The following is a 25,332-nucleotide window of genomic DNA, read 5'->3' as shown; positions in this document are numbered from 1 at the left end:
CTAACCAACGCACACTTGACAAGTGTCTCCACCCTCACCGTTCACTGCCCGGACACTGAGGTCCAGCGCCAAGGCCTTCTGAAGGTTTCCTCACTGCGAGAAATGAGATTACAGGGAACCAGGTAGAGTGCCTTTTTGGTAGTGGCGCCCTCCCTCCCATTAGATGTCAAGGAAATAAACAACTCTCTGACTTTTAGAAGACATCTGAAGGCAACCCTTTTTAATTTTTAGTATTTGATGTTTTAGCATGTTTTTAATACCCTTTTGGGAGCCACCCAGAGTGGCTGGGGAAACCCAGTCAGATGGGTGGGGTATAAATATATAATAATAATAATAATAATAATAATAATAATAATAATAATAATTTGAATCTCAGTGGGAGATTGTGGTGAGAATGGGAGGACAAAACCATTTGCCACCCCTAAAAGTCATATTAACTTATCACTGCCGGACTAGCTAGAACCACAGAATTATAGGGTTGGAAGGGACCACGAGAGTCATCTCTGATATGTTGGTGTCATGATCTGGGATCCAGGTAGATGTCGTGGCCCAGGAAGTATGTCAGAACCAAGCACACCAATGATCTCTGTCTTTTGCTGAGACTGCACCCACCACGAGCCTCTCACTTCACCTTATCAGGTCAGTAAAGCATGCCAAGAGCTCGCTGGCCTTCCGCAGAAGACTGGGGACTGGCATCGATGCTAGGAGAACAATAAATTGTCCTGACCCAGGCAAGTCTTCATGTAGCAGACAGCAGAAAAAGGCACATTTTGTATGACCATTGCTTAAAGATACCTGTTGCCATAGCAATTAGAAGCAGGCTGTTCTGACCAATGAAATTTGTTTTTTTATTTAAAAAATCATTTTTATTAATTTTCCAATACAAACCGCCAATTAACATCTAATCATATTCCAGGCTTCCCATGATCTGGACCTCTTGAAGAACATCTCTCATGTATCATTCCTGCCTTCTTCTGTTTTTCTCCTATTTTCCACATTCCGATTTTATCACTTTCAAGTTCTCCATCCCTGGCTATGCGATTCTCAATCATGCCCCAAATCATATATCCTTGCATCCATCGAGTACAGCTTTATTTGTAAATATATATTTTCCAACTGTCTATTTGCCAGCACAGCTTCTCCTGGCTTCCTTTCAATCTCCCGATCCGGGCTGTTATCCAAGTCTTCTTTTAAAGTTTAATGATGCAGCAATTCCCATGTCATTAAATTGTTGAGTTATTCCCATCCCATCCAAGTCTGTCTTTGATGTTAGGCATTCTGTTTGCATATTGCAATGTAAATGAACTGTACAGTGGTACCGCGGGTTAAGAACTTAATTCATTCTGGAGGTCTGTTCTTAACCTTAAAGCTACCACTTTAGCTAATGGGGCCTCCTCTTGCTGCTGCGTGGCTGCCATGCGATTTTGGTTCTCATCCTGAAGCAAAGTTCTTAACCCGAGGTACTAGTTCTGGGTTAGCGGAGTCTGTAACCTGAAGCGTCTGTAACCCGAGGTACCACTGTATTCCACAGATATAAATCATTTGACGATCGATAGGCTTTTGGAGACCACACAATCCCCCCTCCTGGGCCCTAGGAGGGGGGCTGCTAGACATCCATTTAGCCTCCTCTCTCTCACTTAATGAAGAAATTCTGCAAACAGATGCAACTATTGTCCCAAATTATTGTCTCAAATCACTACAAAGTCAGCCAGCAAACATCTCCCACTTCCCTCGAAACAGGGAGGAATTCTCATTTTTCTGTGCTGCGTCAAAAGTGCCATCTTGTTTCTTCTTTTCTTTATCAAGTCTTATCAAGTCTTTCAACCAAATAAAGCTGCACAGCTGAATATTTAATTATAAAGAGAAGTCCATCTGTACTCCTCAAAATAAATTAGATTTCTTAATGAGGCTTGGCGTAGAAGACCGATTGTAAGTGTTGAGAAGAGGGGAAAAAACATACCACCCTCCATAATCCAAACACTGTGATGAGAATCTCTTCGAAGTCCGAGCTTAAATGCCAGGGACTATACCATTCTGCAGGTTTTTCCTCAGTCTTCTTCGGTCCAGACCATGTCTGTTTATTGTCCAAATCTGATTATTTTATCAAAACAGATATTCCCAGCTATGGGAGTGGCTTCGGAGAGTGCCGGCCGTGTCGTGCTTTGGGACCCAGTGTCCTGCCGCTTGCACAATGCAAACTGGCAATCTCAGACAATCTGCCGGTCTATGAGACAGTCCTCCCTCACCCTGGCATGAATTACTGAATTACTGGCATGGCCGGGGTCCGATTGTATGGGAGTCAGCCATTTCCCCCCGCCGGAAACAGGAAACTCCAGTGAAATTTGTTTTAAGCGTCCGCAAGCTGTCCATGCATTCTGTTGTCCAATCATATTGCTGAAAAGGATCGTGCACGAGTTGATCCCGCATGCAATTGTTATAAAAGTGTCTTGAATTTTGTATTCGGGGTCGAGAATTTGGAGAATTCCTCTGGATCACATATTCTCGCTGCGGCCCACAATAAATACGAACTCTTTCCACGACGCTGCTGGCTTTATTTGGCTAAAGAGGACCGACGTACTTCCAGACCCCCCCCCTTTGTAGGGTAACAGTCCAACCCACCGCAATGCAGGCATCTTTTGCCCAACATGGGGCTCACAAACCCATGACCTTGAGATCAAGAGGCTCATGCTCTACCCAAATCTTAGGCATTTTTGTTTTGCTTACTCCCAGCTACATGAAAGGCTGATTACCTTCACTTTAAACCAGCTCAATTCTGCTGAAAACATGTGGCAGTGTTAATAACTAGCAAATCATTTCCTAATGTTAATGCTGGAAATGTGGCCTAAAAAGGAGAAAGACCTACGGTGCAATCCTAAAAAGGTTTATTTACCCAAATCCTACGTGTGTTTGTTTTACATACTTCCAGGTACATAAAAGCTGTTTACCTGTACCTGATGTTACTTGAGTAGTTATCTGCCCAGTTATACAAATGGGCTTGCAGCCTTTGGAACATGGCAGTCTAGAGCTGTAGCCAGAGAACTGGGGCTCTTATTCCACCCACCCCTTGAGGGAGGGGGATTATTTTCCCTACTGCTGCTGAACATGCCTTGAAAATTGGGTGGACACCAGCAGCTGCAGGGAGCTCTCTTCCTCCCTTCCCCAAAAAAGTACAGTCTGTTCCAAGTGCTGTTGTGCTGCAGAAATAAGGGGGAAAGGTCACTCTTGCCCCATCTATTGACCAAAGGAACAAGGGCTACCAACTGTGATTCAAGCAAGAACATCAGCAAAAGAAGATCAACTTGTCCATATCAATACCATGTAAGTTCACCTCCTTGTTCTAGCCCTGAAGCACAGATCTTCTTCCTCTACCTTTCTGATCCACTTCCCTTCCGTTGTGTCTGTTTAGGCAAAATAGAGTGGTACTATGATTTCCTTTGATCTGGACACTGTACTTCTGTTGCTGCAGCCTAGTATAGCATTAGCCTTTTTTGCTGCTGCATCACAATGCTTACCCATGTTAAGCTTGTGGTCCGCCAAGACCCTGAGATTCTTTTCACAGGTACTGCCTCATCTTAGGTGAGGTGAAATCTTGGGGAGGCATTGCCCATTGGAGAAGACTGCCCTAAACGATGGACTAATGACTCCCCCATCTGCATAATAATGTTATAGGTTTGGAGGTCAGTGCAGATGAAACCTGTGATCCTGAATAGCTGAGGTTAGAATGTGTAAGAGGAAACGAACCAGCCAAACCAGTTCCTTTGTTAAGGTAATGCCTCAGCTGGCTTATTAAGTACCACCATTTACATGTCCAAAGAGGCTGCCCTGTTGCCATAGAGACATATGGGTAGGCCTTTTCCCACCTCACCTGACTAGATGCCATGTCACCATCATCATTTTATTATTTATACCCCACCCATCTGGCTGATGGCTTCCATCACATATAAAAACATAATTAACTGTCAAACATTAAAAGCTTTCCAAAACAGGGCTGCCTTCAGATGTCTTCCCAAAGTAGTTTTGTAGTTCTTTGTTTCCTTGACATCTGATGGGAAAGCATTCCACAGGGTGGGTGCCACTACCGAGAAGGACGTCTTCCTGGTTTCCTGTAACTTCATTTATTGCAATGTGGGAACCGCCAGAAGACCCTCGGAGGTGAACCTCAGGGTCCAGGCTGAATGATGGTGGTGGAGATGCTTGTTCAGGTATACTGGGCCGAGGCCATTAAGGGCTTTAAAGGTCAGCACCAACACTTTGAATTACAGTGGTACCTTGGTTTAAGTACACAATTGGTTCTGGAAGTCTATACTTAACCTGAAGCGTACTTAACCTGAAGCAAACTTTCCCATTGAATTCCAGATGGTCCGCGGAGTACTTAATCTGAAGCGTACTTAACCTGAAGCGAACTTTCCCATTGAAAGTAATGGAAAGTGGATGAATCCGTTCCAGACGAGGCCGCGGAATCCTTAAACTGAAAGTACTCAAACCGAAGCGTACTTAAACTGAGGTATGACTGTATTGTGCTTGGAAACAGTGAAGATCCTTTAGGACCAGTGTTATATGGTTCTGGTGGCTACTCCCATGTTGCGTCTTTTCGGCTTGCGAACTCGGCAAACCCGGAAGTGTATACTTCTGGGTTTTGCTGCGTGTGCTTGCGCAGAAGCGTTCTGTGCACTTCACACATGCGCAGAAGTGCTCTATCGCGCTCCATGCTTGCGCAGAAGCGCTGCTCTAGTTACGGACTTTTCAGGGTGCGAACGGCACCCCAGAACGGATTGTGTCCGCAACTAGAGGTACCACTGTAAATAAAACCACATACCCTAAAGACACCACAGTCACTGTCGACAGGGCCGGAGCATCCATTTAGGCGAGCTAGGTGACTGCCTAGAGCGCCAAAATGGAGAGGGCGCTGCGCTGGCCCGCCGCCCGCCGCGAGTGAGGCAAGCCTCCTCCGCGCCTCTCAGGCCGCTATCTGGAGGCGCGCGGGGAGCGCTCCGCTTGTAGACTACAGCTCCCAGGGGCTCCTTTCGGGCAACCGTTCTCGCTGCTTACTCTCACGAGATGGCCCTCCGCCGCTCCCTTCCCCAACCCCACCTCTCACAAGTTCGCCCTCGCTTTCGGCGCGGTGGTTGAATGTGGGGCGGGGCGGTCGCGGCGATGGCAATGCACTCCGCTGCCGCGTCGTCTCCTCCGACGCTGTCCTTGTTGCCGTTCGTCCGGAAGCTCCGTAAGTCCTCCATTTCTGGCTAGCGGAGACGAGCGCGCTGGAGCTGCAGCCGCGGCTTCCAGGGGCGCCGGAATGAGCGGCAGAGGGAAACTTTCTTCTAGAGCGCAGCTGCTGTTATCCGCGCTAAATGCGTGCAGGGCTTTAGTCCGAGTCTGCCTCCTCCTAAGGCTTGGTTTCCAGACCTTCGATCCTCTTGTTTGCCTTCCTCTGCACGCGTTCCAGCTGTTCAATATCCTCCTTGAATTGTGGCGCCCAACAGGGCCGGTGCAAACTTTGTGTAAGCAGATCAGGGTGATTGGTGAATGATCAGGTTGCCTAGAGGAGCTTTCCTACAGACTTACAATGAAATATGGCGACATGCAATCAAAACATTGTAATGGAAAATGTGACTAATGCAAGTTTTAATAGAAAATGGAAAGCCATTAAACAGAAATGTCTGTTTAGGTTTTTCAAAATAAAGATTATTGATTGATGTGGTCAGGAGGAAAGGATCGTTTTCTGCCCATTTCTTGCAGAAATGCTGCTTGGCCGTTATTTGTTCAGAACTGTTCCACATCCCACAAAGGCCTATGCAAGCCACACAAGCGTTAGGCAAAGTAGAGACAAAATCCCTACAGAGAGATTGCACCTTTGGCAGATGAAACTGCAGGCTGAGCTGAGTGAAGCCAGAAATACAAGTATAATCTCACAATATGGTGTGTGTGTGTGTGTGTGTGTGAGAGAGAGAGAGAGAGAGAGAGAGAGAGAGAGAGAGACAGACAGACAGACATCTTGCTCTCCTATTTGGCACCAACAGCACAACAACATTGGACAGCCAAGAGGGCTGAGCCTTGGGTCTTTTGTGCTGGGCTCTGGATGCCCTGCCTGTTTTTCTCCTCGTCTTAAAAAACTTCTTAAACTTTCTTTACAGGCTAAGTAGGCATGTTGCAAAGCACACTACTGTTGAGTCCCCAGGCATTTGCCATCTTAATTTGCCCAGAGACATTAATTAGAATAGGCAAATTTGTGGCATAGAGTCAACTTTTAGGGAGCTGGGTATGTTTAGCCTGGAGAAGAGAAGGTTAAGGGGTGATATGATAGCCATGTTCAAATATATAAAAGGATGTCATATAGAGGAGGGAGAAAGGTTGTTTTCTGCTGCTCCAGAGAAGCAGACACGGAGCAATGGATTCAAACTACAAGAAAGAAGATTCCACCTAAACATTAGGAAGAACTTCCTGACAGTAAGAGCTGTTCGGCAGTGGAATTTGCTACCAAGGAGTGTGGTGGAGTCTCCTTCTTTGGAGGTCTTTAAGCAGAGGCTTGACAGGCATATGTCAAGAATGCTTTGATGGTGTTTCCTGCTTGGCAGGAGGTTGGACTGGATGGCCCTTGTGGTTTCTTCCAACTCTATGATTCTATGATAACCTATGCTCTCAAGTACCTAGCAGTGCACCTGCTGTGCAGGGAGGGACCTCCTGCTCTCAGTTTTCCTGCAGGGCTGGAACATGTGTATAATAGTAGCAACAGAGGCAGTGAATCATCATCACTTATCTAAAAAGATTTAAAAGAATATTTGTCAATGGGCAGCAGTGTGATCTGCAGTGGGCAAGAGTCATGAGCTACAAGGTTTTCAAAGTTCTCCAGTGGCGTTGAAACCTTAGCCAAAGTTGTTGAGCCCCCTTGCAGTGCCTTGCTATGCTACTGCAGTTCACCATGTGTGTGGTCTGTCCAAGGCAGAATACAGTGGTACTATATTTCTGCTGATGTAGCTTATAATAGCATTATAATAGCATTAATCTTTTGCTGCTGCATCACACTGTTAACTCATGTGAAGCTTGTGGTCTACCAAGACCCTTAGATCCTTTTCACATGTACTGCTGGCAAGCCAGGTGTCTCTCATCTTTCTATTTGTGCAGCTGGTTATTCCTGCCTAAGTGTAGAGCCTGACATTTGTCCCTATTGAAAATCCTTTTGTTAGTTTTGGCCAAGTTCTCCAGTCTGTTAAGGTCTTCTTGATTCCCGATTCTGTCTTCCGTGGCTACCCCTCCCAGTTTGGTGTCATCTGCAAATTTGATGAGCATATTTTCTGTGCTGTTCATTTAAAAGAATGCTCACTTGCTTTCTCTTCTCACCTCACCCACATGCAATGACTTGAGTAAAATCAAATTGTGTACAGGAGTTTGCAGAGAGTGATACAGTGAGTAAAAGATCAATACATAACCGTGTGGCATTATTACCACTGAGGTAGATAGGGCACTGTAGGAAGTGTGTTTAGCTTTATAATCATAGTCTTCACCAGGGTCATAGTGTGTTGGGTACTAGGAGGGCTGGGCGAACCAGGCACCCCCAGCGTGGCCCGATGCTCCTCTCTGCCCACAAGGGTCGCATTGGCCAGCTGCACTCCTCTCTGCATGGCTGTGCAGGCGGCTCAGCGTGTCCTGCTTTGCTTTGGTGGGGATCCCAGTGGCCTACAACTGACGCTGTGCTGCTGGTCTTCACCTATAGTTGTACCATCTAAAAGCTTTCTGAATTAGATCCATGATGCTTATATTCCAGCTTGATGCAGAGTTAGGCATATGTAAAGCCATTGGTTTTATTTTATTTTTGTTAAAAGATTAGTTTCTGAGTGGCAGCTTTTAAGGTCAAATCAAAGGGGGGGCAGGTTGAGGAGGGGGGCGTACGCCAATCGGGGTGGGGGGTGGAGGCGGCGGAGCCGTGGGGCTTGGTGGCTGGTTGCTCCCCACCGGCCATCTGGCAGTATGCAGGGAGGGGGGAGGCCGCCGGTGGGGACGCCCCTGGGGGGCCGGCACCCTGTGTTTGAAATATGATTGGCTGGGAGGGGGGGGTGCCAGAAGGTGATCTCGCCTAGGGCGCAAAAAACCCTAGCACCGGCCCTGTCTGTCGACCTTCATTCCAAGGAAAATGAATGCTTGAGTTTCCTGTTGCTTGGAGATTGAGTTACATGCCACAGTATGTTCAAGCCTTTATATCAGGAGAGGGAAACATGTGGCGCACCGGATGTTGCCTAATTGAATCTCCCATCACCCTTGGCAAATGCCACACGGGCTCAGGGCTAATGGGAGTTTTAGACCAACAGCCCCTGAAGGATTGCAATCAATCCCCCTTCCTGTATGATGACAATACCGGTAGAGGCAAAACAAAAAGGCGAGGAGGGTTTTGAGTTTCGTGTTTTATTTTGGAAGCACCTTTGTTTTGGTTTGCATATTGTTAGAATATGCATTTTCCAGCACGGTTTCCATAATGTAGCACCGCAATTTTGGACACTGGGTAAGAAAAGAATAGTAATTCCTAGAGAATACAGCTGATATATCACTGCGGTCCCTTCTGTCCGATATATATGCTGTGTATATTCTTCCCTTTCGAAAGGAGAAACCCCAAACCATGCCTGCTTCTCCACCCAAGTGTGTCATGAATCTGTTAGCTGAATAGCAGAGTATGCAGATTAGCAAATTGTTATGTGATTTGCACAACTGATCCTTAGGGTTGCCAGACTCAAGAGAGGACAGGACTTCTGTGCCTTTAATTGCCCTGCTCTCTTTTGAGTCTGGAAACCTTAAAGAGAAACCAGCAGACCCTTTGCTTGGAAATTAAACAAAGGGTCTGCTGGTTTCTCTTTAAGGTTTCCAGACTCAAAAGAGAGCAGGGCAATTAAAGGCACAGAAGTCCTGTCCTCTCTTGAGTCTGGCAACCCTACTGATCCTGCTTCTGCTACCCACTAAGGGGAGGGACAAGGAATGACACACCAGACAAAAGCCCCACCCTAATACTGCCCCTCCTGCCCCTGAGTTTTCCACCAAACATGGAGTCCTTGTTTTCCACCTTGCATCTTTCTAAAGGAGGCATAAACTAAAGATAGAAGGGAAGCTAGCAGATGCAGGATCTGTCGGAAGCACTGAAATCTGCACAGGTAGAAAGCAGGCAGACACAATACAGCCTTTCTTATGACAGGCTTGACTTCTTTGGGGGATGTGTGTGTGAGAGAGAAACTATCACTATTTTGCTGCAAGAATGTGAGTTCAGGCTTGGGAGAATATACAAAGACATTTCATTGACCGGGCGGCTCCCACAGTTTGTTATCAGCTCTCACAAGCAGGCTCTCCTATATCTTAAAGTGGCGAATCCTCCCTGGGCATACAGGTGGCAAAATTCCTGTGACTGGCACAGCAAGGTCCACTGCTCTCTTGACGACAGGCTTTGCTGCTGCGACGGCCGGAACTTCGGCAGAGTGAGATTCATGGGATGCGTGTGTGTCGTTGTGCGAATGAATGAGGTCAAGGACCCTGCGGCCAATTCCAGGGGATGGGATGTTCTTCCCAAGATGATGCATATAATGCTCGAGGAAATGGGAATCGCCGGCCTGGAAAAAGAAAACCATTATGTCCAGTCTGCTGGTGATAGTCAGAACACAGTCCTAAATAATAATAATAATAATAATAATAATAATAATAATAATAATAATAATAATAATATACAGACCACTCAGCTTGGAGCTCTGAGCGGGTGCAAATCAAATCTCATGAGGTGCAATGACCTTTCCCACTGACGCCCACAAACAAAGGGGGTAGGGGAATTTTTAGGGTTACCACCTGTCCTGTAAAATACAGGACTGTCCTGTATTTCAATGTAAAATGTCATGTTCTGTATTTCAGGTCTTCTCTCTCTCTCTCTCTCTCTCTCTCTCTCTCTCTCTCTCTCTCTCTCTCTCTGCCAAGTTAGGGATCCTCTCCAAATGCATGTGTAAAGGTGTGTGAAAGGTCATGTATTTCAGCTCTGGGTAGTCAAGCACAGACAGATTTACAAATTCGTGTGTGTGTGTGTGTGTGTGTGTTCATGTGTGTGAACAGTAAGAGCTGTTTGACAGTGAAATTTGCTGCCAAGGAGTGTGGTGGAGTCTCCTTCTTTGGAGGTCTTTAAGCAGAGGCTTGATGGCCATATGTCAGGAATGCTTTGATGGTGTTTCCTGCTTGGCAGGGGGTTGGACTGGATGACCCTTGTGGTCTCTTCCAACTCTATGATTCTATGTGTGTGACAAATTGCAGAGGGACCATTCTGTTAGGCTGCAATAGATTTTAATGAATTGCTTTGAAGTCACTTCAGCAGCAGATTGGGGGGGGGAGAGTCACCCCCTAACTATCCTGCCCTGCCCTGTATTTTGCCAGAACAAAGGTGGCAATCCTAGGAGACATACCCAAAGATCTATATGGCTTGTGTTTCTCCCCAATGCACAGCCTCATGGCCCTACAGAAGGATTTGCCAAGGAACCTCCAACAGCTGTGATAACAAGATGCACAGGAGGCAGGAACCCCGCACCATTAACAGGAGCATTAAGAGGAGGAGCTTGTCGGGATCCACAGAATGCTGTGTGAGATAGTAAGTCTGCAGGCCTGAGTGTGCTAGTACAGTGGTGCCTCGCTTAACTAATGCCCTGCTTAACGAAATTTCCGCTTAACGAAAGGTTTTTTTCTAGAGGAGGTTGCCTTGCTAGACGAATGCGCTTTACGAAAAATTCATCTAGCGAATCGCGGTTTCCCATAGGAATGCATTGAAATTCAATTAATGCGTTCCTATGGGCAAAAAAAAATTCAAAAAAAATTCAATGCATTTCTATGGGATTCGCTAGACGAATTTTTCGTTATAAGAAAAGACTTGTGGAACGAATTAAATTTGTCTAGCGAGGCACCACTGTAAAGTGAAACTAGCTGATGCAATACTTTCTATAGGAGTGCTGGGTCAGAATGACTCAGCAGTAATGTGCTGTCAGTTGATTGGCTGTCATTGGTTTAAAAGGGAAACCTTTCCAGCAGTGAGTGTGGTGGTGTAGAAGGGTATGGTCAGTGAGAAGTCTTCCTACATGCCTTAAGGTGCAGTCAGGTACAGTACCCTGCTTATTTGTATGAACTGCTTGTGTATCACAGCCTGTAGATATTTGTATATAGCTCACAATAAATATACTGCAATGAAGAACCTGGAACTCTGAGCATTTCTGCTAAAGTGCCGTGAAGGAATTCGCGACAGAGCTTTGGTCACCAGCGTGGCATGATGACCATGAAAAGCCATGTCTTCTGAAATCACCACTTCTATTTAGCCATTAAAGGTCCTCTGTTGTGTCTGGGCTCCTGGCCAGTAGACCTTCATAGAGTTAAATCTAGATGGGCAACCTAATTCAGCATTTTAAAAATGGCAATGGTTCACTAAAATAAATAAACCAGCCTGTATTTGTGCTGTTGGAAGGACCTCTTCCTATGTATGGTAGGTAATTCTTCTTGCTTAAGGTGGGCCAGGTGGTCTTTTGGGCTGGGCCCTTTTATCTCCTGCCCTCCCCCCCCCATTTCAACTAATGCATCTTTCTTGGATTATAGGGCAGCTGAGCACAGTCGTGCCAAATCCCCACCCTTAATTCATAGAATCATAGAATTGTAGAGTTGGATGGGACCACAAGGGCCATCTAGTCCAACCCCCAGCATTGCAGGAATCTTTTGCCCAACCTGGGTCTCGAACACACAACCCTGAAATGAAGAGTCTCATGCTCCACCGACAGAGCTACCAAGGCATGCACAGGGACATATACACATGTAGATCAGCATATGCAAGTTTCATGCAGATTTGTGCCACAGGTCTAAGTACCTAGCAATGCCATGAGTGCTGTGAAAGGGGTGCAGCAGGACTACAATAGGGGTGTGGGTGACCGCCTCTTTGTATCTAGGGACGAAGAATCCCTTAATTCAGTCATAGGCAAACTCAGCCCTCCGGATGTTTTGAGACTACAATTCCCATCATCCCTGACCACTGGTCCTGTTAGCTAGGGATGATGGGAGTTGTAGTCCCAAAACATCTGGAGGGCTGAGTTTGCCTATGCCTGCCTTAATTGTTCTGCAGGGAAGCAGGGAAGTTGGCCTTGGTCAGGGTGCTTCTCTGGAAAAGTGGGTGTGTGGAAAGGTAAAGGGAGCCAATTGGGGAAGGCCAAATAATCAGAAACATTCAAAATCTGGGTGCTACAGGATTTGGTGGAGAAGTGGTTGTGCGTCAAGTCCCAAAGGGCTCTGGTTTCCTGGCTAGCTTCCGTGTATGCCATCAGAATCCCTCCCAGTGAACCTCAGAGCAAGCAGCTAGTTGTGAATTCTCTCTCTGTGTGAATTGCTGGAAACCATGTTTAGATATTGCACCTACCTGGTGATCATACAGAGTACAATCTACAGTGACGTCCTCTGCAGGTGGCTTGGGCGCACCATCAGGAACGGGAACAGGGGGCAACTGGATAACGGATGACTTGCAAAACCCATTACGCTTGATAAGGAAGAAGAAAAAGAGAGCAGTTGAGACATCTGAGAAGAAAATACTTCATCTCAGCCAGGCAGCGGGGTGTAGAAAATTCCACTCATTCCCACCTTCCTCACATAAACCACCCAAAAAGTGGGGGAAACGATTGATTAGAGTTTTCATGTTATTCCCAATGAGGTCACCCACCCACCTGCAGACAAGTCCCAGACCTCTTGACCTTTACTCCATACTCAGGGACATAATAAAGTTCAGTGGGGTATGCAAGCATAGTTGGTCTAGCATTCTACATCACTGACGGGGAGCAAGTAGGCGCCGCAAATGAATAATTGTGAATTAACCATCAACAGGTGTGAATAATGCCCTCTCTGCTTTGTAAATCAGAATCTGTAAGTGATCTAATTGAAACAAATGGGAAAATAAACATCTCACACAGGAAATTTACAGGCTACAAGACTCTTTTTGAGGAATTTTTTTTTTTAAAAAAAATCTCAGCATGAATGGAGGTCAAGAGACCAGTAGCTGTTGATAAGGGACTAAGATCAGGACGGAATGCAATTGGATTAACTAAGATTTCAGAAGCAGGAAGAAATAAGAACTTTGTACCCTGAAACCCAACACACAGGAAGTCACTCAAAATGTACAGTATAATTGGCTGTATAATTGATCTATATTTGGATGGGAATTGTAATTTGATAGTGATAAAATGTGGCTGTTATTGTATTTTAATAATTGAAAAATAAAAATATATATATTTACAGATAGAATATGTAAGTGAACTGTGGGGATTGTGGTTCAAAAATTCCAAAAGACCACTCGACTGACATCGGGTGATCAGGGATGACTCGAAACTGCCAGTATTCTGCCGGAGGGATTCAAGCCAATTCCACTGTTATTTAGATTTGTGCAATTTAAAAGTAAATTGAAGTTCTTTGTTGCCAAGAAATAAAACATATTGTTTTGCAGTTAGAAAAGAGATGGAGAAATGCACTGAAATCCTTGGGGTGAACAAATGATTCATGGCAAGGCATATAAATACCCTGCAAGCAAATATCAGGATGAATGCACACGGCCTCCCCTTAAAAAAACCATACAGAATGAATGGTCAATAAAGTGTGTCCTCCAAGCTCTGTGCAAGCGCATCAGGTTGAATGTGCAGTAAAAAGGTCACCAGATTTATAGGTGCCACCCCAGTTTCTGATTTGATCCTGGAATGTCCTGCATTTCCTTAGGACGTCCCTATTTTCATCAGAGAAATGTTGGAGGATATGAAACATGCATTGCTCCCTAGAGGAACTCAATGCAAACTTCCAATGTCTGGTGATTTGAAGTCTGGCAGAACTAGCAACTCGCTTGTGAACAGGGGCCAGATTTAAATCACTTCCACTTCCACTTGTGAAAAACAGGCATTTCCAAACCTGAAGTCATTGGACCTTCGAGTTTCTATATGTATTTTTTCTATAGAGAGAGAGGGGGACTTGTAGCCATGGAGGTCGGAAATGTGTGGACTTCATTGTTCAAATGCTTTCTTAAAGGCACAGGGGGGCCGCAATGCAGAAGGACTGGCAGGCCTCATTTGACTGCCAGTCCTGGAATCTGCACTAAATTAATAGGGATCCCATCCACTTACCGCATGTTCACCTGTCACCACCTGGCAGTGTTCTGCAGGGTCTTGCACTTGTTCCCTTGAGCAGTTAGTGGCAGCAATTGCAAACTCCACATGTGTACCGAGAGGCATATGCTGGGAACATAATAATGAACATTATAGCCATCTCTCTTTCAAATGCCAAAACTGAGCAGAAAGAGTCATATAGAATCTTAATGATTCTTAAAGATATAAATGGACATTTGCAACACTGGGACACAATCACTTCACACACACATCCTCGACCCATTTAACTGCCTGCTGGTTTGTTCAGGAATCAATTCAAAGTCCTGGATTGATCTTTTAATCCTTGAGCACCTTGGGACCAGGGTGTCTCAGGAACCACTTCTCTCCAGATGTCCCCCTTCTGAGGCCCTTCTCGAGGTCCCTTCACGGTTGGAGGGAAAATGAGTGGGCACTGGAAGCATGGCCTTCTCTGCCATGGCCCCCCACATTTGGACCATCTTCCCAAGAAAGATATGCCTTAACCCTTCACTGCTCACCATTTGCGGCCAGCAAGAATGCTCTTAGTTCGACACTCTTGTTTGGACTATTTGTTTCAGAGGACGAGCTTGCCGTTGCCACTTTTTAATTAATTGGTGATGCTGGGTTTTGCTTTTGATCCGTTGTGCCCAGACTCCCCCTGCCCTTGCCTGATCAACTGAAACTTGCTGAGGGTCTTCATAATTTGTCTGCCCATTGTGGTGATTGACATGCACTAGGCTAAACAATTCGGAATAAGAAGTAATAAAAATGAAATTAAAAATTGATTTGAATATTGAATGGAATGGATATTTTCTCTCCCTCCTCCAACCACAGGCAGCGTGGACTGCCAGAATGAAACCTGCACACCAGAATGGACCATTTGGAAGCCAGGAATGACGGTATGTTGCAAAAATTTGAAAGAGCAAAAGTAGAAAGGACAACTGCGTTTAGATCTGTGCTAGAAGTGCAGATCAGCTTGCCTCGCTTAAACATGTGGACTGACCAATGTCTTCAAACATCCCCCCCTCTACTCTCTCTGTAATAAGGCAGCACCGCTAGTGGTCCTGTCTCAATACTTACTGTGCTGAGCCCTCTTGAAAGCTCAAGGAGCTGGTAATGGGTTCCATCGACATTTTCAGCATTGAACTTGGCGAGCCCAGAATCAGCTGCTTCCTTCAATTTAGGGTCATCCAGACGTGACAAAGTGGGGCAATCAGGGCAAAGGTTGCGAATATCTTCAACTGAATCTAAGGAAGAAAATGAGATAAGTACAGGGTGTTTTTTAAAAAATGTATTTAAGTGAGTAATGTTTTGTTGCTGGCTGCTCCAAAAGGTTTAGGATAGCTGATCAGTTGCTGACATAGGCTGTTGCAGCAGTTTTGTGTTGGCAGAAACTTAAGAAATGAACATTTAAGGAATTTATTATATTTTTATTTTGCCCTTCCTCCAAGAACTCACAATGGCTCTGCAAATACTGATGTCCACCTCCGAGGGCCTTCTGACAGTTCCCTCACTCCGAGAAGCGAAGTTACAGGGATCCAGGCACAGAGCGCCTTTTCAGTAGTGGAGCACCTTCCCATCAGAGGTCAAAGAGATTAAAAACTACACAATTTATCGTAGACATGTGTGCCAGGAAGTTTTCAATGTGCTTTTATATTATGTTGGAAGCCACCCAAAGTGGCTGGAGCAACCCAGTCAGATGGGCAGGGTACAAATAATATTTGGAAATGTGGAGAAGTGAACTCAAGAAGAATGAGACACTGAGAAGAAACAGAAAAAGACCTACTGGCTCATTCTAACAGCTGTGTGGTCCCTTTGTGTTTATATCAAGGACAGGGAGCCTGTGGCTCTTCCCCAGATGTTGATATTTGGCTATTATCCATGCTGGCAGGGGGTGATGAGATCTGGAGTCCAACAGAATCTGGAGAGCCACAAGTTCTCCATCCCTGGTTTATGTGCATGATTTTGCCGGGGCGTGCCTTCCAGACAAAGATACACAGAGGGTCACAGGACACACCTGACGGATGTGCGTTGTTTTTAAGAGTGGCAGGTGTGGCGACATCCAGTCAAGATCAAGTCCATGTCTCACAAAGCTGGGGTTTAATCTTGTGCTACACAGTCTGAAGGGGAACCCCCCCCCAGATGTCTCAGGGACAAACAGCACCTGCGAAAGAGTGATGCTCACTAGGGCTGAAAAAGGGTTAACACCGCCCGCCCGCCCCACATTGTGCTACTGGTTCTCATTGCCCCACCTGCAGCTGCTCTCTCTCTCTCCCCCTCCCTCTCCCCACTCCCTCTTCCCCCTCTCTCTCACTTAGATTGGGGTGGAGAACCTTCTTCAAGCCAGCGGTGCCTTCTGGGAACCCTTCATGAGGCCACATGGAAGGCAATCAAGAAGCAGGGCATATCCCTAGGCCAGGCAGAACGACTCAAGGGATGTGCCAAGCAGGGCCAGGGAGAGGTGTGCCCTGGGGAGAGTCATGGTAAATGGGGTGAGTTGGAGCGTGGGTCATTGACCCCCTATTTCTCAGCCATGGTGACTGAGGACTGGAAAGCAGCCAAAGAGATTACCTGGAGTAGAGTGACAATGGCTAGACAGCATTTTGTAGCCTCCGTCCACAATGAGTAGTTTGACGTTGCAGTCCCCTTCAACAGCCTAGCGGTTCAAAGGAAGACGATTATGGGCTGGTTACGATGGGAGCAAAACCCAGTTCCACAGCATTGTACACCTTGTACATCAGCCTACACTGACCTGTTTGGCAATGTTTTGGACCACATTCGCTGTGTTGGCAAGGGCTGTTGGAAGCTCTAGTCCAAAATATCTGGGGAATGCCTGGTGGGCCATGGCTGGTACACCATGCTATGCTTCTTCCAGGCGCTGAACCCCAAAGGGACCAAAACCCAGCCTAGCAAACAGTCACTGCCCTGGTCACCTATGGTGGGTAAGAACTGCCTCTAGGTAAGCAAACTGGGAAGTTTTTGCAAACTGGAATAATGCTTCCCCATACCTTCAGGCTATCCGGGTGCTCCGGTGACTAATATATAGCCAGTTTATTGTACACAGAAACACACAATTAACCATTTATATTGGATGACAATTGCCAAAAGATTTTTTGGATTCTTGTGAAGACTGTTGGACTAAGTGGACCTTGAACTGAACCCTCTAGCCATGCCTTATGAACAGATGTTTTGTTTTGTTTTTTAAAAAAGAACATGGTGGACTTGGATAGAATTCATTTTTCTGTTGGCTTCTCTAGTCACATTGATGATATTAGTCATCAGCTTCTTATAGCAAAATTCCAGCTTAAACTGAAGAAAGTAGGAAAAACCAGTGGGCCAGTAAGATACAATCTGAATCAAATCCCTTATGAATACACAGTGGAAGTGAGGAACAGGTTTAAGGATTTAGATTTGGTGGACAGAGTGCCTGAAGAACTATGGATGGAGGCTCGTAACATTATACGGGAGGCAGCAACGAAGGCCATCCCAATGAAAAGGAAATCCAAGAAAGCAAAGTGGCTGTCCATTGAGGCCTTACAAATAGTGGGGGAGAGAAGGCAAGCAAAATGTGAGGGAGATAGTGAAAGATACAGGAAACTGAATGCAGATTTCTGAAAAATAGCAAGGAGAAACAAGAGAGCAATGCAAAGAAATAGAGGAAAATAATAGAATGGGGAAAACCAGAGATCTGTTTAAGAAAATTGGAGATATGAAAGGAACATTTCGTACAAAGATTACCATAAAGCTCATTATTCCCATAAGGAATAGTGAGGGTTGCGGCAGGACCCTGCGGAAAAGCCAGTGTGTGTGTTAAGGGGTGGGTCTAAAAGTAAGGGAGAGAAGATGATTGGAGGACTGAGTGTTGCTGGGTTAAATTGCTTGTATCCATTCCTTGATAGACAGGACTAGTCCTTAAATACTCAGCATGGCCACATGTTTCTTAATCTTGCTAGTGATTTTAATCCCCCTCCCGCCCACCTCCTTTTCTTTGCAGGTTTAGAGTGACCTTGCTATGGTGCCGCTTGTATTCAAGGGCCAGTAGGAATTTTTTCCATTTGGCTGATTGGCTGTTGCCATTTGGTTTTTCGCCTACTGCTTAGCAATAGTCACGACTTGTTAGGTTGGCAGGTTAGGCTTTGGTTGATGAGTTTGGGAGGGGCATCGCATGGAGGTGCATGCCCCTCAGTGGTTGCTCTTATAGAAGTATTCCGTTAAAGGAATCCCGGGGCTCTGGGGCTCTAGTCCTTACACCCCCGAAATGGTGCGGGGCTGGGGCCAATACAGAGCACGAGCCTTGGGGAACATCTTCTGGTGGTGGAGATGGCCTGGTCGCAGCTATCTCCATCTCCATGGGGTGTTTACTTGACTTTCCTATTGCAGGAAGTCAGAGCTGGTCCTGTCCCACCGTGGGGCAGAAGATTAACCAAAGCCTAAGGCCAACACTCAAATTAATTTGTAATTTGAATAAAGTTGTGGCCAAAATTATGCCAAAAACAAAACCTAAAATAATGCGTCTGTCTGAGTTATTGGGGGGAATTTTCTGGGGTCTCGGCACGCAATAAAGGACCAAAGCGGAAAGGACCTAACAGAAGCAGAAGGCATCTAGAAGAGGTGGCAAGAATACACAGAGGAATTATACCAGAAAGATATGGAGGTCTTGTACACCCCAGGTAGTGTGGTTGCTGACCTTGAGCCAGACATTCTGGAGAGTGAAGTCAAATGGGCCTTAGAAAGCACTGCTAATAACAAGGCCAGTGGAAGTGATGATATTCCAGCTGAACTATTAAAAATTTTAAAAGATGATGCTGTTAAGGTGCTACACTCAATATGCCAGCAAGTTTGGAAAACTCAGCAGTGGCCACAGGATTGGAGAAGATCAGTCTACATCCCAATCCCAAAGAAGGGCAGTGCCAAAGAATGCTCCAACTACCGCACAATTGCGCTCATTTCACACGCTAGATAGGTTATGCTTAAAATTCTACAAGGCAGGCTTAGGCAGTATGTGGTCCGAGAACTCCCAGAAGTGCAAGCTGGATTTCGAAGGGGCAGAGGAACCAGTCTCCTGAGAAATCTCTATGTGGGACAAGAAGCTACAGTTAGAACTGGATATGGAACAACTGATTGGTTCAAAATTGGGAAAGGAGTACGACAAGGCTGTACTGTATATTGTCTCCCTGCTTATTTAACTTATATGCAGAATTCATCATGTGAAAGGCTGGACTGGATGAATCCCAAACTGGAATTACGATTGCTGGAAGAAATATCAACAACCTCAGATATGCAGATGACACAACCTTGATGGCAGAAAGTGAGGAGGAATTAAAGAACTTTTTAATGAGGTTGAAAAACGAGAGCGCAAAATATGGTCTGAAGCTCAACATCAAAAAAACCAAGATCATGGCCACTGGTCCCCTCACCTCCTGGAAAATAGAAGGGGAAGAAATGGAGGCAGTGCGAGATTTTACTTTCTTGGGCCCCATGATCACTGCAGATGGTGACAGCAGTCACGAAATTAAAAGATGCCTGCTTCTTGGGAGAAAAGCAATGACAAGCCTAGACAGCATCTTAAAAAGCAGAGACATCACCTTGCCGACAAAGGTCCATATAGTTAAAGCTATGGTTTTCCCAGTATTGATGTATGGAAGTGAGAGCTGGCCCATAAAGAAGGCAGATCACCGAAGAATTGATGCTTTTGAATTATGGTGCTGGAGGAGACTCTTGAGAGTCCCATGGACTGCAAGAAGATCAAACCTATCCATTCTAAAGGAAATCAGCCCTGAGTGCTCACTGGAAGGACAGATCCTGAAGCTAAGGCTCCAATACTTTGGCCACCTCATGAGAAGAGAAGACTCCTTGGAGAACACCTTGATGTTGGGAAAGATTGAGGGCACAAGGAGAAGGGGATGACAGAGGACGAGATGGTGGGACAGTGTTCTTGAAGCTACAAACATGAGTCTGACCAAACTGCGGGAGGCAGTGGAAGGCAGGAGTGCCTGGCGTGCTATGGTCCATGGGGTCACGAAGAGTTGGACACGACTAAACGACTAAACAACAACAACATAATGAGATAGATTTTAATTTTTCACTTAGTTTCTGTCTCGCACTTTGACCAGTTGAAATAGAACTTGGACAACGTACCATGTAATTCAAAGGAGCCCAGATTTTAAATCTGAGACCACAGATTCAAGCACTAAAGCTTTTATGTGTGGCAAATATTTAGGTTGTTTGTTTTTTTAGGATGTCTGTGTGATCCCGAACACAATCAACTTGCCCTGTCAATTCAATTTTTGGCACAATAGGTTATGCAGAGTCAGCCCAGTGGTCTATCTTACGATTGCGTACAAGGGCAGGGTTTCAGACAAGGAGATGTTGGGGAATTAGGTCTTGGTAGAGCATGAGCCCCACATTGGGCAAAATATTCCTGCACTGCACATTGGACTAGATGATCCCCATGGTCCCTTCCAACTCTACAATTCTATGACTCTATGAACCTAGAACCTTCAGCATGCAAAGCAGCTGCTCCATCACTGAGTCACAGACCTTGAATGTTGGACATCATCACCCATTGAGGTTTGGGAAAGGTTAGGGTGGCTGAATTCCACTGGAACGAATCAGACTAATCTTTAAGTGGCTGGTCGTCCATTAAATTGTAACTCGGTTGTTCTTGTAGACAACCTAGTACATGCTGAAATCCTTGCAATGCGTACTTGAGTAAGTGGAACTTGATTTGTTCCATAAAGGCACTTCCCATGCTCTCAATCAAGACACTTGGTTGAGGTTATATAGCTCAGGCAAGTTATGCCTTAAAATGTTAAGGGATCCTGAGTATGAATGCTTGCTGTGTAAATTAAACTTTTGTTGGATGCAACTTTGAAAAGTAAAATCAGCACCCTCCTGCTGAGCAGGACAATTGAGTTCCAAGCAGTCAGCCTGTATTGACATGCCTTTATTATTATTGCTATTAATTTGAATTGGTATTAATTTGAAGACATGGTGCATGCACCCCAAAAATCATGCTTAAATTCTCTACAAGGTTAGCAAAAGGTCCAGGAACTCACATGCTGTGTCTGTGGCCTTATAGTACAGTTTTCAGCAGGCAGTGGGTTTGACACATGGCACTCAGTCTCCAGTAAGTCCAACTCAATGAAGGCTACCTTTCCAAATGGCCTCTGTGGAGGAGGACATGAGAGAAGATGATTAGATTTTTTTAAATAAAAAAACCTTGCTTACATTTATTTAACCAGCATACAGCTAAAAGACCCAAAACCATAGAGTGCTTAACAACAACAACAACAACAACAACAACAACAACAACAACAACAATAATAAATGAATGAATAAAAAATATTATTTATACCCCGCCCATCTGGCTGGGTTTCCCCAGCCACTCTGGACAGCTTCCAACAAAATATTAAAATGCAATAATCTCTTAAGCATTAAAAGCTTCCCTAAACAGGGCTGCCTTCAGGTGTCTTCTAAAAGTGTGGTAGTTGTTTTTCTCTTTGACATCTGGTGGCAGGGCGTTCCACAGGGCGGGTGCCACTACCGAGAAGGCCCTCTGCCTGGTTCCTTGTAACTTGGCTTCTCGCAGTGAGGGAACCGCCAGGCCCTTGGCGCTGGACCTCAGTGTCCAAGCAGAACGATGGGGGTGGAGACACTCCTTCAGGTATGCTGGACAGTGTCAGTTCCCCCCTTAACAGATGTGCCAAAACAGAAATTCATTCAAAATGGTATGTCATTGCCTTTGGTACTTTCTTCCAGCTCCCTTAAAGAGAAGAGGGCAGGATGAAGGGAAATTATCAATGTTTCCTGGTCTGAGAGCTTGTGTAGAGACTTGCTCTGAACTCCTGGCATTATTAAGCTTTCTTGCAAGCCTGGCTTGCTTCTTTCCTGTTCTTGAAGCTTATGTTTAATTTATTTATTTATTGCATCTTATGCCACCTTTTACTCCAAAGTGCTCAAGGTGGCATATGTGGTTAACCCCCTCATTTAATCCCCACAACAACCATGCAAGGTAGATTTGGCTGAGAGGCACTGCCTGGCCCAAGGTCACCCAGTGAGCTTCAAGGCTAAGTGGGGATTGGAGCCCTCAGTATATAAATGCAACAAACAAACAAGTGGATGTTACCGGAGAGTGGTGAGCACCACGCAGACTTTGAGTGGTGTTCAGCAAAGTACAACTAATTATACCGAGAGCTTTTTTCCCCCAGCCGGAACTAAGTTCTGACACCTCTCAGGTGGACACCATTGCCATTATAAGAAAACAAGGTGGGCGTTCATGGTGTGTTCAGGCCCCTCTTGAAACGAGTGCGCATGAGTAAATTAGGGCTGTTAATTTCAATGGGTCTCCTCTACATAACTGCCACCCCTTCATCCCCGCAACACTTTCTGTGAGCCTGTCTCTGCCATTCAGGACATGCACAACTTCAGAATGCAGTAGATGTGCATCTTCCAAATGCAATAGGGACACTCACTGGACAAAAAAACATTTGGATGCCTTTAAACAACTGAGTGGCGCCAGATGGCGCTGTGGGGACCCAGGTGGCGCTGTGGTTAAACCACTGAGCCTAGGGCTTGCTGATCAGAAGGTCGGCGGTTCAAATCCCTGCAACGGAGTGAGCTCCCATTGTTCGGTCCCAGCTCCTGCCCACCTAGCAGTTCGAAAGCACATCAAAGTGCAAGTAGATAAATAGGAACCGCTCCGGCGGGAAGGTAAACGGCGTTTCTGTGCGCTGCTCTGGTTCACCAAAAGCAGCTTTGTCATGCTGGCCACATGACCCGGAAGCTGTCTGTGGACAAATGCCTGCTCCCTCGGCCTATAGAGCGAGATGAGCGCCGCAACCCCAGAGTCAGACACAACTGTACCTGATGGTCAGGGGCACCTTTACCTTTACCTTTAAACAACTGAGTAAGACATGCCCGTGTGCAATCCACACCAAAGCTTGCATTGTTCGTGTGGGTACACTGAACCCCAATAGCTTCTCAGTGGAAGGTTGGTAGTGAATAAACCAACATCAAATAAACAATTCAAAATGTTGGTGCTGACTTTTGAAGCCCTAAACGGCCTCGGCCCAGTATACCTAAAGAAGCGTTTCCAACGCCATCGTTCAGCCCGGACACTTAGGTCCAGCGCCGAGGGCCTTCTGGCAATTCCCTCCCTGTGAGAAAAAGTGAGGTTACAGGGAACCAGGCAGAGGGCCTTCTCGGTTGTGGCACCCTCCCTGTGGAACACCCTCCCATCACATGTCAAGGAGATGAATAACTATATAACTATTAAAAGAACATCTGAAGGCAGCCTGGAATAGGGAAGCTCTTTAATGTGTAATGTTCTATTATGTTTTTATATATCTTGGAAGCCGCCCACAGACTCTCCCAGTGTCTCTATTTTCCAGGGACAGTCCCAGATCCCGGTTTCTGATTTGATCCCTAAATGTCCCGCTTTTCCTTAGGACACCCTTTTTTTCATCGGAGAAAAGTTGGAGGGTATGGAGTTATGCGACTCCTGAGCCAAGGAGATAAGTAACTATACAACCTTTAGTAGACATCTGAAGGCAGCCCTGTATAAGGAAGTTTTTAGTGTTTGATGTTTTATTGTTTTTATATATGCTGGAAGCTGCCCAGTGTGGCTGGGGCAACCCAGTCAGGTGAGTGGGGTGCAAAAAATAAGATTATTATTATTATTATGAAACCTCACAATGAAGGTTTTGTTCTGAAGCAGGACTGATGCTGCACAGTTGAAGATCTTACATAGTCTTCACTCACACCTCATATGATCTGGAGAATGACCTTCTTCCCCACCCCCCACCCCCATGAAGCACTTACCCGAGGGAGAACCTTGACCATCTCAATCCTATTTAGGGCGAACTTGTACCCGTGGTTATTTTTTGCGTTGATGTGGTCCACTGCGAAGTTTGCCATCTGCTCTGTCTCAAGGTCATCGCAAGCAGGGAACTCTGCCTGAGGGATGGCAGGGAGTATAGCTGCATTTGCTATGCACCCCAGGATCAGGCCCAGGAGCGCTGGAGCTACCGGTGATCTCATGGCTTCGCCTGCGGAAGATCTAAGGAGGAGGGTTGTGCTGGAAGGAAGGGTAGAAAGAGCCACAGCAGAGCTCCCATTTATACAAAGATGCAGCACACGAGGAGGCCTGCAATATTTGTTCTGGGTTCAAAAAAGCGACTGCAAACAACAGAAAGGGAAAAGTAAATATGCGCAGGACATTGAGTTAAAGGTTTATTAGATAAGGGGGAAATTGCAAAGTGTGCTAGAAAGAAGATGGCATGGGCAAAAAAAAATCTCAAAGCGTTATTTTGGTCCCATTTCCCATACGCTAAAAGGGCATTATGGGGAATTATGCTGCAGCTCACTGGGTGGGTGAGTGGGGTCCAATGTGGCCTGTCAGGCCATTTCCCCAAACCACACCCACCTGCCCATCAGGTGACACCACTGGTGACATCATCTGATGGGCAGAAGGGTTTGATCCTGCCTTGGCTGCACTGTTCTGTTGCCAGCAGGATACGGGTTCACGCAGCCAAGGTGTAACTATTTATTATTGTTGTTGTCGTCGTCACAAAATGTCTTTCTTAAAACCATTGAGTAATCTGTCCTGCTAGGCTTAGTTCACCTTGGGAGGGACTTGGTATTCAAGCCATTGTCCCCCTCAGTCTACCTGAGAAGCTCAGCAGGTGAAGATGCTAAGCTGGTTGCTGCAGCTCAGCCACATGGCTCTCCGAAGCTACTCTCGAGTTCCTATAATTTAGGAACTTTCACCACTGTAGCCAAGCCAAGCTTTACTGCTTGTGCAACTTTTTCTGAATGCTGTAAAGGAAAAGCACATGAATCTGACCTTTGGAGAGTTTGTAAACAATTTTTAGCTTACTAAATGTGTTGTCCTTTTCTATGCTAGGGGAAGAGGGAAACTTTGGAACTCACAAGGGCATATTTTAAAGGTCTAACAGCCTATATATTTCCATGTTTTACTTTGCTGCTTTTTAGTGGTTTTAGATCTCTGCTGGAATTCTCTCACCAAACAGTACTTGCCCAAACCCTGGGCATCCAGGGAAATCTCATTTTACACCCATTTTAAAATATTTGAACCAACAATTATAATATCATTATTCATACCTCACGTTTTCCCTGACAGGGACAGATAAAGATAACAATAGCTAAAAACATTGGAGGGGGGGACCAATCATAAAAA

At 45.6% G+C, this 25,332-nt stretch overlaps 1 protein-coding gene across 1 annotated transcript; it reads right to left on the bottom strand.

Annotated features, from left to right (window-relative positions):
• Nucleotides 1-9,310: 9,310 nt before the first annotated feature.
• Nucleotides 9,311-24,244, bottom strand: AHSG (alpha 2-HS glycoprotein). The gene is made up of 7 exons (XM_035133827.2): nt 23,955-24,244; nt 21,191-21,301; nt 16,704-16,788; nt 15,213-15,379; nt 14,133-14,243; nt 12,395-12,511; nt 9,311-9,584 (listed from the first exon to the last, which is right to left on the bottom strand). The coding sequence occupies exons 1-7, from the start codon at nt 24,171-24,173 to the stop codon at nt 9,327-9,329; spliced, it is 1,068 nt and encodes a 355-aa protein (XP_034989718.2). The 5' UTR covers nt 24,174-24,244; the 3' UTR covers nt 9,311-9,326.
• Between the last annotated feature and the right edge of the window lie 1,088 nt (nt 24,245-25,332).

The sequence above is a fragment of the Zootoca vivipara genome, chromosome 5, assembly GCF_963506605.1.
Source record: "Zootoca vivipara chromosome 5, rZooViv1.1, whole genome shotgun sequence".
Taxonomy (NCBI): Eukaryota; Metazoa; Chordata; class Lepidosauria; order Squamata; family Lacertidae; genus Zootoca; species Zootoca vivipara.
This window is presented reverse-complemented; position numbering and strand designations above follow the sequence as displayed.

Excerpts from the sequence above, each read along its gene's own strand:
- AHSG (XM_035133827.2), bottom strand. The coding sequence starts at position 24,173 with ATGAGATCACCGGTAGCTCCAGCGCTCCTGGGCCTGATCCTGGGGTGC. Across the intron at positions 21,302-23,954 it reads TGGTCAAGGTTCTCCCTCGG|AGGCCATTTGGAAAGGTAGC; the intron begins GTAAGTGCTTCA and ends CCTCCTCCACAG. Across the intron at positions 15,380-16,703 it reads CCATTGTCACTCTACTCCAG|ATTCAGTTGAAGATATTCGC; the intron begins GTAATCTCTTTG and ends TTTCTTCCTTAG.